The sequence below is a fragment of the Populus alba genome, chromosome 11 (genome assembly GCF_005239225.2).
Source record: "Populus alba chromosome 11, ASM523922v2, whole genome shotgun sequence".
NCBI classification, from domain to species: domain Eukaryota; kingdom Viridiplantae; phylum Streptophyta; class Magnoliopsida; order Malpighiales; family Salicaceae; genus Populus; species Populus alba.
In genome coordinates this window covers 21109444-21121414 of record NC_133294.1, presented here as the reverse complement: position 1 = coordinate 21121414, position 11971 = coordinate 21109444, and the positions used below count along the sequence as shown (strand labels likewise).

The following is an 11971-nucleotide window of genomic DNA, read 5'->3' as shown; positions in this document are numbered from 1 at the left end:
GCTTTGCGTAGTAAGTGTTGAAAAGATAAATTGCCTGATCAAGCTAAAACTCAGTGCTTTTCTTAAACAAAGTTCTCCCTATTTGAGGTGATCTGCCTATCTTAAAATTTCTAGAAAAACACTCCATGCTTTGCTAAGAAATGATCTCAATAATGGGTGATCTGCCCATCTTAAAAATTCTTAGAAAACTCCACGCTTTTCTAAGAAATGTTCTAAAAACCAAGTGACCGGCCCATCTTAAAATTCTTAGAAAACTCCACGCTTTTCTAAGAAACAGTTTCAATATCAGGTCATCGGCCCCTCTTAAAATTCTTAGAAAACTCCACGCTTTTCTAAAAAATGGTCTCAAAAATAGGGTGACTGGCCCATCTTAAAATTCTTAGAAAACTCCACGCTTTTCTAAGAGATGGTCTCGATATCAGGTGACCAGCCCATCTTAAAATTCTTAGAAAACTCCACGCTTTTCTAAGAAACAGTTTCAATATCAGGTAACCGGCCCCTTTTAAAATTCTTAGAAAACTCCACGCTTTTCTAAGAACGGTTCTCAAAAACGAGTGACCGGCCCATCTGAAAATTCTTAAGAAAACTCCACGCTTTTCTAAGAAACGATTTCAATATCAGGTGACCGGCCCCTCTTAAAATTCTTAGAAAACTCCACGCTTTTCTAAGAAACGGTCTCAAAATAGGTGACCGGCCCCATCTTAAAATTCTTAGAAACTCCACGCTTTTCTAAGAAATGGTCTCAATATCAGGGACCGGCTCATCTTAAAATTCTTAGAAAAAACTCCACGCTTTTCTAAGAAACGGTTTCAATATCAGGTAACCGGCCCCTTTTTAAAATTCTTAGAAAACTCCACGCTTTTTCTAAAAACGGTCTCAAAAACGAGTGACCGGCCCATCTGAAAATTCTTAGAAAACTCCACGCTTTTCTAAGAAACGGTTTCAATGTCAGGTGACCGGCCCCTCTTAAAATTCTTAGAAAACTCCACGCTTTTCTATGAAACGGTCTCAAAATAGGTGACCGGCCCATCTTAAAATTCTTAGAAAACTCCATGCTTTTCTAAGAAATGGTTCCAGGTATATCAAGGTGAACCGGCCCATCTTAAAATTCTTAGAAAACTCCACGCTTTTCTAAGAAACCGGTTTCAATATCAGGTAACCGGCCCCTTTAAAATTCTTTAGAAAACTCCACGCTTTTCTAAGAAACGGTCTCAAAAACGAGTGACCGGCCATCTGAAAATTCTTAGAAAACTCCATGCTTTTCTAAGAAACGGTCTCAATATCGGGTGACCTGACCATCTTAAAATTCTTAGAAAACTCCACGCTTTTCTAAGAAACAGTCTCAAAATCAAGTGACCGACCTATCTCAAACTTCAAAAGAAACATCTTACCTCGAGGGAAATGAAATAGTGCTGGTTCATAATTCATATTCTTTTCGTAACTCCGTTGATTTGAGATTCTATCTCAAAACTTGGAACTAATTTGGGCTTTCGTCCCACCTTTCCTGCCAGGTTAGTGTTATGACAATATATAGCATGCATGTTTTTTGTTACCTATCTTGGAAACATAGGTCCCCCTTTCGTTGTAAACTTCTTCGAGCTCTTGTTTCCATTTGTTTATCCAACCTTTTTCTCATGAACCAAAATATGCTTCATACCCTCTCTGGTTCCTTATGGGGCCCTTTTTGCTCCAATGAGTATTGTACTTTATTATTATTTTTAAAAGGAAAAACTCAAAAAGTTTTGGTTTTGTTCATGAAAACAGCAACCTTTAATGCAATTAGCAATGCTCGTAAAAAATTCAGAAGTTTTTATGATGATACCCTTTTGGGCTTTGGTTTACTATGGACCTCTATGTGCATTTTTCTTGCCCCTAGTGTGGTGTACAATACCTGTTAGGTTTAAAATTTGTTTGGTTCTCTCCAATTGATGGAGTCATTTCCTTAGTTATGCGTAAGAAAAGAGTTTATTTAAGTAAAATATTTCAAATGCTATGAGATCATGTGCTTATGAAGAAAAAAAATGTTATTTACAGAGAGAATTCATGGCCAAACTTTATTTTATTGATTGGGAAATTACGAAATATATCAAGCGTAATATTTCCTTACAGAGTCAGAATTCACGGGCCTAATTAGATCTTCTCCATCCATTCTAGACAATAACAAAGCTCCTCCTGAGAATGCTTTCTTCACCACGTAAGGCCCCTCATAGTTAGGCGCCCATTTACTCTGATCTTCTCCAGGTAACGACAATATTTTCTTCAGTACAAGATCTCCTTCATGAAATCCTCGAGGTCGAACCTTCTTGTCATATGATTTAGCCATCCTTCTTTGGTAGAGTTGATGATGACAGATTGCGGCTATCCTCTTTTCACTGATCAGATTCAGCTGTTCATATCTAACTTTTGCCCATTCTACCTCTTCCAGCTTAGAGTCTAACAACACTCTCAATGATGGGATTTCCACTTCTAAAGGCATCACCGCCTCCATTCCGTATACCAACATGTACGGGGTGGCTCCTGTTGAGGTTCGAACTGCGGTGCGATATGCATGAAGGGCAAATGGCAACATCTCATGCCAATACTTATAGGTGACTACCATCTTCTGAATAATCTTTTTGACATTCTTGTTAGCAGCTTCTACCACACCATTCATCTTTGGTCTATATGGCGAAGAATTGGAATGCTTGATTTTCCATTTAGTGTAGAGCTCTATTATCATCTTGCCGTTGAAATTCTGAGCATTATCAGTTATAATCTTTTCTGGTGGACCATACCGACATATCAAATCTCTCTCAATAAATTTCTTCACCACTTTTTGTGTCACATGAGCAAATGACCCGGCTTCTACCCATTTTATGAAGTAGTCAATAGCCACGAGAATAAACCTATGACCATTGTTGGCTTTTGGGTTTACAGGTCCAATCACATCAATTCCCCACATCGCGAAGGGCCACGGAGATGTCAAGTTAAACAGAGGAGCTGGAGGGGCATTGATTTTGTCACTGTATACTTGGCACTTATGACATTTTCGGACATAGTCGATGCAGTCTTTCTCTAATGTCATCCAGAAGTACCCGACTCTTTGTATCTTCCTAGCCATCACATGTCCACTAGCATGGGTTGAGCAAATCCCTTCATGGACTTCCCGTAAAGTGCTTTTTGCCTCGAATTCATCCAAACATCTCAACAAAGTCTCGTCAGATGATTTCTTATAAAAAATCTCCCCATCAAGATAAAAATCCATTGCCAACCTCCTCAAGGTCTTCTTGTCGATTTTGGATGCCCCCATGGGATATGCCTGGTTTTGGATGAAATTCTTGATATCATAGTACCAAGGGTTTCCATCCACTTCTCTTTCGACTGAGCAGCAATGAGCTGGGTTATTTTTGATATTGATGTGTACCGGTTGTACCTTGTGCCCAAAATCTATCTTGGCCATAGATGCTAGTGTGGCCAAAGCATCTGCAAACTGGTTTCCTTCCCTTCCCAGATGGGTGAACTCTATTTCCTCAAATTCTCTAGCCAGCTTAGACAGGTATTCTTGGTAAGGCCTTAACTTCTCTTCTTTGGTTTGCCATTCTCCTTTTACTTGGAAAATGATCAGCATTAAGTCTCCATACACATCTATCTTTTTTATGTTCATCTCTAATGCAGCCTCTAAACCAAGAATGCAAGCTTCATACTCAGCCGTGTTGTTGGTGCACCCGAACTGCAGCTTAATTGAAACCGGATACTGCTTCTTATCAGGAGAGATTATCACTGCACCTGCTCCGTTACCACATACATTTACAGCACCATCAAAATACATAACCCACCAATCTGATTTCTCTTCCTCAATTGCAAGCACATCTTCATCGGGAAGGTCAAAGTTTAACGACTCATAATCTTCCATAGCATGGTCAGCCAGGTGATCGGCAATAACACTCCCTTTCACGGCTTTCCTTGTCATATATACTATGTCATACTCAGCCAAAAGAACTTGCCATCTTGCAATTCGGCTAGATAGATAAGGATTTTCACAAATGTACCTCAACGGGTCTAATTTGGAAATTAACCATGTAGTGTGATACAACATATACTGACGTAATCTCTTTGTAGCCCATGTTAGTGCGCAACACAGCTTCTCAATCACAGTATACCTAGACTCACATTCCGTGAACTTCTTGCTTAGGTAATAAATGGCCCTTTCCTTCCTTCCGGTTTCATCATGTTGCCCAAGCACACATCCCATTGCTGTTTCGGTTACTGTTAGGTACAATATCAATGGCCTTTCTGGTACAGGAGGAACAAGCAGAGGTGGATTTAACAAGTACTGCTTGATTTTCTCAAAAGCCTCATCACACTCTTCATTCCATATTCCAGGGTTCTTCTTCCTTAACAAACGAAAGATCGGGTCACAAGTCGTGGTTAATTGGGATATAAACCGAGCGATGTAATTCAACCTTCCTAAGAAACCTCTCACCTCCTTCTCAGTCTTGGGGGGTGACATAGATTGAATAGCCTTTACTTTTTCAGGATCCACTTCTATCCCTTTGTCACTCACCACAAATCCCAACAACTTACTGGATTTCACCCCGAATGAACACTTTGCTGGGTTAAGCCTTAACTTATATTTCCTTAGCCTTTCAAATAATTTCTTCAATATTTGGACATGATTCTCTCCCTCTTTAGATTTAGCAATCATGTCATCCACATATACTTCAATCTCTTTGTGCATCATGTCGTGAAACAAAGTCACCATAGCCCTTTGGTAAGTGGCCCCAGCATTCTTTAAACCAAATGGCATGACTTTGTAGCAAAAGGTTCCCCATGGTGTTACAAAAGTTGTCTTCTCCTTATCCTCTTGCGCCATTATTATCTGATTGTAGCCTGAAAACCCATCCATGAAGGAATATGTGGAGTTGCGTGCTGCATTATCAACTAACATATCTATGTGTGGTAAAGGGAAATTATCTTTAGGGCTAGCCCGGTTTAAATCCCTAAAGTCCACGCAAACTCTGATTTTACCTTGCTTTTTGGGTACCACCACTATGTTTGACACCTATTGTGGATACTTCACTACTTCCAAAAAACCAGCGTTCCATTGTTTTTCAATTTCTGCCTTTACTTTGATTAAGATCTCCGGATGAGTTCTCCTTAACTTCTGCTTAATCGGCTTGCATCCTTCCATCAGTGGTATCCTATGTACTACAATGTCCGTATCCAAACCAGGCATATCCTCGTAGGACCAGGCAAAGACATCTACATAATCTTGGAGCAGTGTAATCAACTCTTCCTTTGCTTCAGGGGTGATCAAAGTCCCTATTTTCAGCTCTCGCTTGATTTCTTCATTGCCTACATTTATGGTTTCAAGTTCCTCTTTAGCGGGCCTCCAAGCCTGTTCGTGTTGTTCTATTAATTTTGTGAATTCCCATATGTTTTTCTCCTCCCATTCCTCATCTTCTACGGCCACTATGTATTGTTTAAAGTTTGGCCATTCATTCTCAATGCAAAGTGCAGGTGTTGTTGTGGAGGATCCACTTTCAGGGTTCCTGAAAGCGGAAAGTGATGTGTAAATGGATAGTAAGACATCAAGATAAATTTTGAAAATGCATGATCTCATTAAAAGCAAAAGATTGGCTCAAAAACAAAATAAGATCCAATTGACATCTTGAGCCTCGATTGTCAATGAATAAAAACAAAACAAAGCAGAAAAAGGCAAACAACATGGATAAAATTAATCCAACAATCATTGTTGATTACATTTTAAAAACCAATGGAGCTTCTTGGGTCTCCCAATTCTGGAACTTCTCTCCTTCGGCTAGCTTTCGAACAAAAGTCTTGATGGTGACTTCTTCCAAAGTGTGGATGGTTAATTGTGGCAGCTCTTCATCCCTTTTTTCGGATTCAATTTTCTCAGCAATGTTCTTGACTTGATTTTCCTCTAGAGTGTTTATGTTCATTGAAAAAAACTTCTGAAGGAGGTTTCCATGTCCCTTATCAGGTTGCATCACATATGCGGCCTTTGGAAATGAAATCCTGATTGGAGGGATGGCTAGGCTTTCTTCTTCAGGCTTCCTTCCTTCAATCCTAGCCATTCTCTTCTCCCTTCTTGCACCAACAGCTCGCTTGTAATCCGCCTTTTTGGGCTTATATCCAAGCCCAAACCTCTGTTCTGCAGCTTTCAATTTGATTATATCCATCCATTCAAGCCTTCCTTGCTCAATGTCATATGGGAAAGGAATCTTGTTTTTCAAAAAGCTTTTAGCGGCCATTTTGGTGGCCTCCGAGATTTCTGGCTTCCTCACCACAGTGTTCTCGGGCACCCACTCGGTATTCACAACCTCAAATGCATGAAGGTTTCCATCCTTACAATCTTCTGCTTCAATGAATGGAACCGCCACATTTCTTACCATTGATATAGTCTCCTCAGCCTTAACAGTAACCAGGACACCATTGGCAATGTACTTCAAACATTGATGTAGCGAGGAGGTGACAGCTCCCGCGGAATGTATCCATGGCCTTCCTAACAACATGCTATAGGAAGGGTGGATATCCATCACTTGAAGGGTTACTAAAAATACTTGTGGACCCACAGCTAGTTCAACCTCAATTGACCCTATCACTTGCCTTGGTGAGCCATCGTACGCTCTCGCCGTCATCACACTGGGTTGCATGTGTGAGGGATCTACTGGCATTTCATCCAGCATATGCCTTGGTAACACATTAAGGGCCGAGCCGTTATCGATGAGAACCTTACCGATGAGACAATCTTTGCATCGGACCGTGACATACAAGGGCTTGTTATGTCCAGTTCCTTCAGCGTCGAGTTCATCTTCTGTGAAATATAAGTAATTGGCAGCATGGATCCTCCCTACTAGATGCTCCATAGTCTTTTGTTCAATATCTTGGGGTACGTAGGCCTCATTCAGTACTTTTTGCAAAGCATTACGATGCGGCTCGGAGCTGAGTATTAATGACATGATGGAGATCTTGGCAGGGGTCTTCTTCAACTGATCCACTATACAGTACTCACTATGCTTCATCAATTTCAGGAACTCATTTGTTTCTTCCTCAGTCACAGGTTTATTCACCTCAAACTCTTTATCAAGGTCCAACACCTCCTTGCCTTTAGCCTTTCTTTGTTTCTCTAGTTCTTCAGGTGTGAAACAACGACCACTCCTAGTTAGCCCACTTATCTCAGTTCGAACAGCGGCAAAGGAGTTTCAATATTCGAGGTATAACCATAATCTCCAGGCATCACCCCATAGTCTACTTTGTTTGCATATGAGGGCTTAGTTAATACCAATTTTGAGAGCCCATTAGCTGTTGATTGGACTCTACATTTCCCTTGATTCTCTATCATCTCGATCTCTTCATTATCTCTTGCAGCCTCAATCCTTAGCTCTCCTAAAGTCAACATTCTCGCAACCTTTTGATGAAACTCAATGCATTCATCAATGTGATGCCCTTTCTTTTTATGAAATGGGCAAAAATCATTTTCCCTCACGTAATGTTCAGATGGTTTCTCCAAATGTCCAGATTGTACCAACATCTCGTACAGCCTCGCCATGGTCACTTTTAGCACCTTCTCTTTGCTACCGACTTCCATAGTATTCACTCCACTACCACTTGTAGCATGTTTGGGTAGAGGGTTTGAATTCACATTAGGCGAATCTTCAAAAGTGACCCATCCGATTTTGATAAGCTGTGATACCCTCTTCTTAAAAGCTACACAGTTTTCGATGCTATGGCCCGTATTACCAGCATGGTATTCACAAGTCAACTCGGGGTTGTACCAGGTAGGGAAAGGTGGTTGCATAGGTGGTAGTGGTAGGGGAGCTATATGTCCAATACTTAGCAATTTGGCATATAACTCTTTTAGGGTCATTGGCAAAGGTGGCAATGGTTCTTCTGGTTGTCGGTTGTCTCTTCTTTGGTAAATGTTTTGGTTATTGGTCGGGAATTTTATTTGATGGGGTTGTTTTGGGATGGAGGGTTTGGAAAAGTTAATGCTGGTGATTTGGGAGGTAGGTGTTTGGTAGTTTTGGTAGTTTTTTTCTTTCCCTTGGTACCTGCCTTCTAAGTTATTCACCTCAATTTCCTTTTTCTTCCCAAAAAAAACCCTTCTTCTCTATAGGTTCTGCAATTCTCCCACTTCGAATTCCTTGCTCAATCCTTTCAGCAATTCGCACAGCATCATAGAAATGCTGGGCTGAGCTACCCATAAGGTGTTCGTAATATGGGGCCCTAAAAGTATTGGCAAACAATGTCACCATCTCCATCTCTATTAGTGGAGGTTGTACATTGATAGCTTGGTCTCGCCACCTTTGAGCATAAGCCCTCACCGACTCTTGATTTCCTTTTTCCATGGCAATCAAACTTGTCCTATCAGGAGCAATCTCAAGATTGAACTTGTATTGCTTTAAGAAAGCATCTGCCATGTCCGTCCATTTCCTTATCCTAGCATTGTCCAACCTCATATACCAGCTGAGGGCCAATCCTGTCAGGCTATCCTGGAAGAAGTAAATTAACAATTTATCATCATGGATAACTTCTGCCATCTTGTTATAGTAGGAACGAAGATGAGTCTTTGGACATTCCATTCCGGTATACTTAATAAACTCCGGCACTCTGAACTTCTTTGGAATTACGATGTTAGGCACCAAACATACTTCAGCGGCCCTAATTGGATCAAATAAATCATTTCCTTCAACTGCCCTTAGCCTTTCTTCTAGTGCAGTCCACTTATCATACCCTTCATGATTAGAGAATTTGACGTCATGTGGATCCTCATTTGTTAAATCCATTGTAACAGGGATTTGGATGGGCCGAGTGGGATTAGGATGCTGCTTATTTGGTGTATTTTCCCCCACGTTTATAGGTGTGACAGGAATTTGAGCAGCTGCTGGTGCTTCATTAGGTTGAGTAGACATTCCCTCTCCATCTCTGGCTCTCAAAATTTTCTCTAACATACTGGTTAGGTGCGCCACATCATTCCGAACTCCTTCAAGCTCTCTTTGGTACTGAGCTTCCGGTTGTGACCTTTCTTCGTTTTCCATTCTTTTTCTTTGTCGAGTGTTGTGGATTTTAGAAGGGGGACCTATGTTTCTTAATCTGCAGATGCGTGCATAGATGTATGAGAAAAATGCATGATAGTTATAAGAATGCTTTGTTCATTAGGTATGGATGTAGCCTTCTTGTGAACGAATAATAGCCACCACATTATAAACATAGTTTCTTTTGCCACATTGCTTTGATAGGAGTTCTGCCTTTCGAGTCGTTTGCTTGAATCATGTTCACCAAGAGACGGATTTTGCATAAGAAGATGGGTCAACGCCCTTTTCATTAATGCTTGATAAATTCATTACATTTAGAAATAAAAAGAAATACAGCATGTTAATCCCTTTCCTCCATAAACTCTTTAACCAAAGGTAAGAAGGCAAAGCCGCGGTTCTGAATCTTCCCTAGAAAGGCATCAGTTTCAGCTAGGCTTCGGCGATAGCGAATGATGTCTCCTCCCACGTTCCGCGCATTGATTCTAATAATTCGAGCATGTGCAGCAGCTTCGTCCATTTGCTCATCTGTCTTGGTCATTTTTTCTATGAGCAACATGTTGGTTCTATTCAAAGCAGTGTTGTTGGCGTCGATTTGATCCTTGTGTTTTTCCATTGTTACTAGCTTCTCGTCTAAATACTTCACCTTTTCACGTTCTTTGTCAAGTTTTATCCGCATAACTTTTATCTCATTCCTCTTAACCGCTAACTCTACTTCAACATCCTCGAAACCTCTCCTTTTACTTTCTTCTTTTACAATCCCCGTAGAACGGCTTTCCAACTCCATATATTTCTTATTCAAATCCTCATACTTCCCAATCCTATCCATTAGTTCGAACTGCACTTGTGTAAATTTTTCTTGGTAATATTCTGCACTTCCTTGGCAATCGTTAAAGTCCATCTCCATTGCTTCAAGTTCAGAGCAACTTTGCATCCAATCCAAACTCATTCCGACTAGCTCCTTCTCACTTTCTTTCCTAGCAATCTTCTCCTCACCTAGCTTTAACTCAAGCTTTATTATTTTCGCATCTCTAGACTGTATTTGCTCATCTAGAAATGCTCTCCTTTTATCCTCTTCTAGCATCATTTCTTCCAACATTGCCTTGTCTTTTCTGCTTTTGCTCAACTCTATTCGAAGTTTTTCCACTTGCCTTCTCAACTCATCTTCATTGTTAACCCTTTTTCTCTTAATAGGCTCTTCTACAGCTTGAGGAGATTTGGCTCCTACACAAGGCACGGCTGAAGCAGCTAAGTCTCTCCATTTTGCATATCCTTCGCTTGCACTTGGATCTTTTAAACCTTCTATCTCAACCAAAACCAGATGCTTCCAATCTTGTTTGATGATCTCCAAAACCTCTTTTGCAATGGGATCTTTGAACAAACCAAAGAATTGAGCAATTCCCATAGTCCTGGGAACAAACTGCATGCCCCCAAGTTGCCTTACCACTAAGGCAGGAGCATAACTCACATAACCTGTAATCCCTACTAATGGTACCCAACGTCTTTGTCCACAACTCATTAGGACCTTCACTGTCGTTACCCATGGGGCTCTCCACTTAAAATCACTATTAGGCAAACCTTCTAATTTGTCAACCCAACCTTGGTTATCTAGATCTCCCCATTCTTCTTCTTCTACTAACTTCAGGGGTCTTTGGGTGAACCACCAAAAATTATTGAAGACAGGCTTTTTTGTTTCGATATGGCTAACCATCCAAATATACAACAATTGCGTGCAACATCTCATTGCTCCTTTTCCAGTCCTCCTGCAGTGGTTAAGTGTCAAAATCGTTTCAGCTAAAATAGCAGCCACTGGATTGATTTGTGTATTCTCATACTCTACATAAGCAGCAGCGGCCTCCAAACTCACTAAACCAGTCTGGCTTGGGAACAACACAAGGCCAAATATACCCAAAGCAATCAATCTCTCTTTTTCAAATCCTGACTTCTTTTCCAATTCAATTTCTAGCATCCTCCATTTCAACCCGGTACCATTTTTTTCCAAAAACTTTTCCAAGTTGGAGATTCTGAGCAGTTTTGACAGTTCAGGGATGATCTTCTCAGATCTCAAAGGCAAATAAATCCGATACAGGTTTGTTTGGAAACTCAGTCAACAATCCATATTCCTCAACCGTGGGACATAGGTCTATGCTTCCAAAAGAAAAACATCGGTAGTCTGGATCCCAAAAATGAACTAAAGCTCGCACAGCTGGGCTTAAAACTTCTACCCTGGCAATTTCCACCAAACGTCCGTATTTCTTAAAAAATGCATCTTTATCTACATTCTGAAAATGAGTCGTTAACTTGTTCACCTCATTCATAATGCAATTCAAGTTCTTGATTGGTGACATCTTCTTAGCATCGCTTCTAAGGCAGTCTCCTTCAGTCAATTGTGACAATTCAGAATTTTTCCCATACTCTATGATGGAAGATTTAGTGATGATGGCCATTTCGTTCACAAGTCCTGCAATTCAAAATGCATTGGGGGTTAGACTTGTTTTAATGCAAAAGATATTATGGAGCATACACCCTAAGGATAGGTTCTAGTTCCTTTATGTGAGACATAGGGTAGGTTTACTACTTGGTCTCTAAAAAGAGGGTCTCTTGGTGTTCCAGTGATCACCCTCGTAAAGGCAATATGGGGGTCCAGCAGATAGTGGGATGGCACGTGTATCAATCACAATCAGTCTAAACACTCAGCAAAGAGTTGGGGTTTACACAAACTTAAACCTTGACTCAAGTCATAAGGCAAGCTGCTAGTTCCCCACTTAACTTAAAGTTATATGTGTGTGCCCTCAAAAACATAATAATAATAATAAAGTGATGCATGACTGTACCATGTATGATAGAATGTAAAGATGCATGCTAAAGCTTTTAAACAAAGTATCATTCATATAAGAAAACAAAAACCAATAACACATAGCAATAAACAAACAAAT

The 11971-nt window shown here is 40.4% G+C and overlaps 1 protein-coding gene across 1 annotated transcript; it reads right to left on the bottom strand.

Annotated features, from left to right (window-relative positions):
* Positions 1-2086: 2086 nt before the first annotated feature.
* Positions 2087-10554, bottom strand: LOC118058645 (uncharacterized). The gene is given in 5 exon segments (XM_035071366.2): positions 2087-5531; positions 5788-7178; positions 7286-7821; positions 8105-9096; positions 10187-10554. Coding segments are annotated over 5 exon segments (6732 nt in total).
* Positions 10555-11971: the final 1417 nt, after the last annotated feature.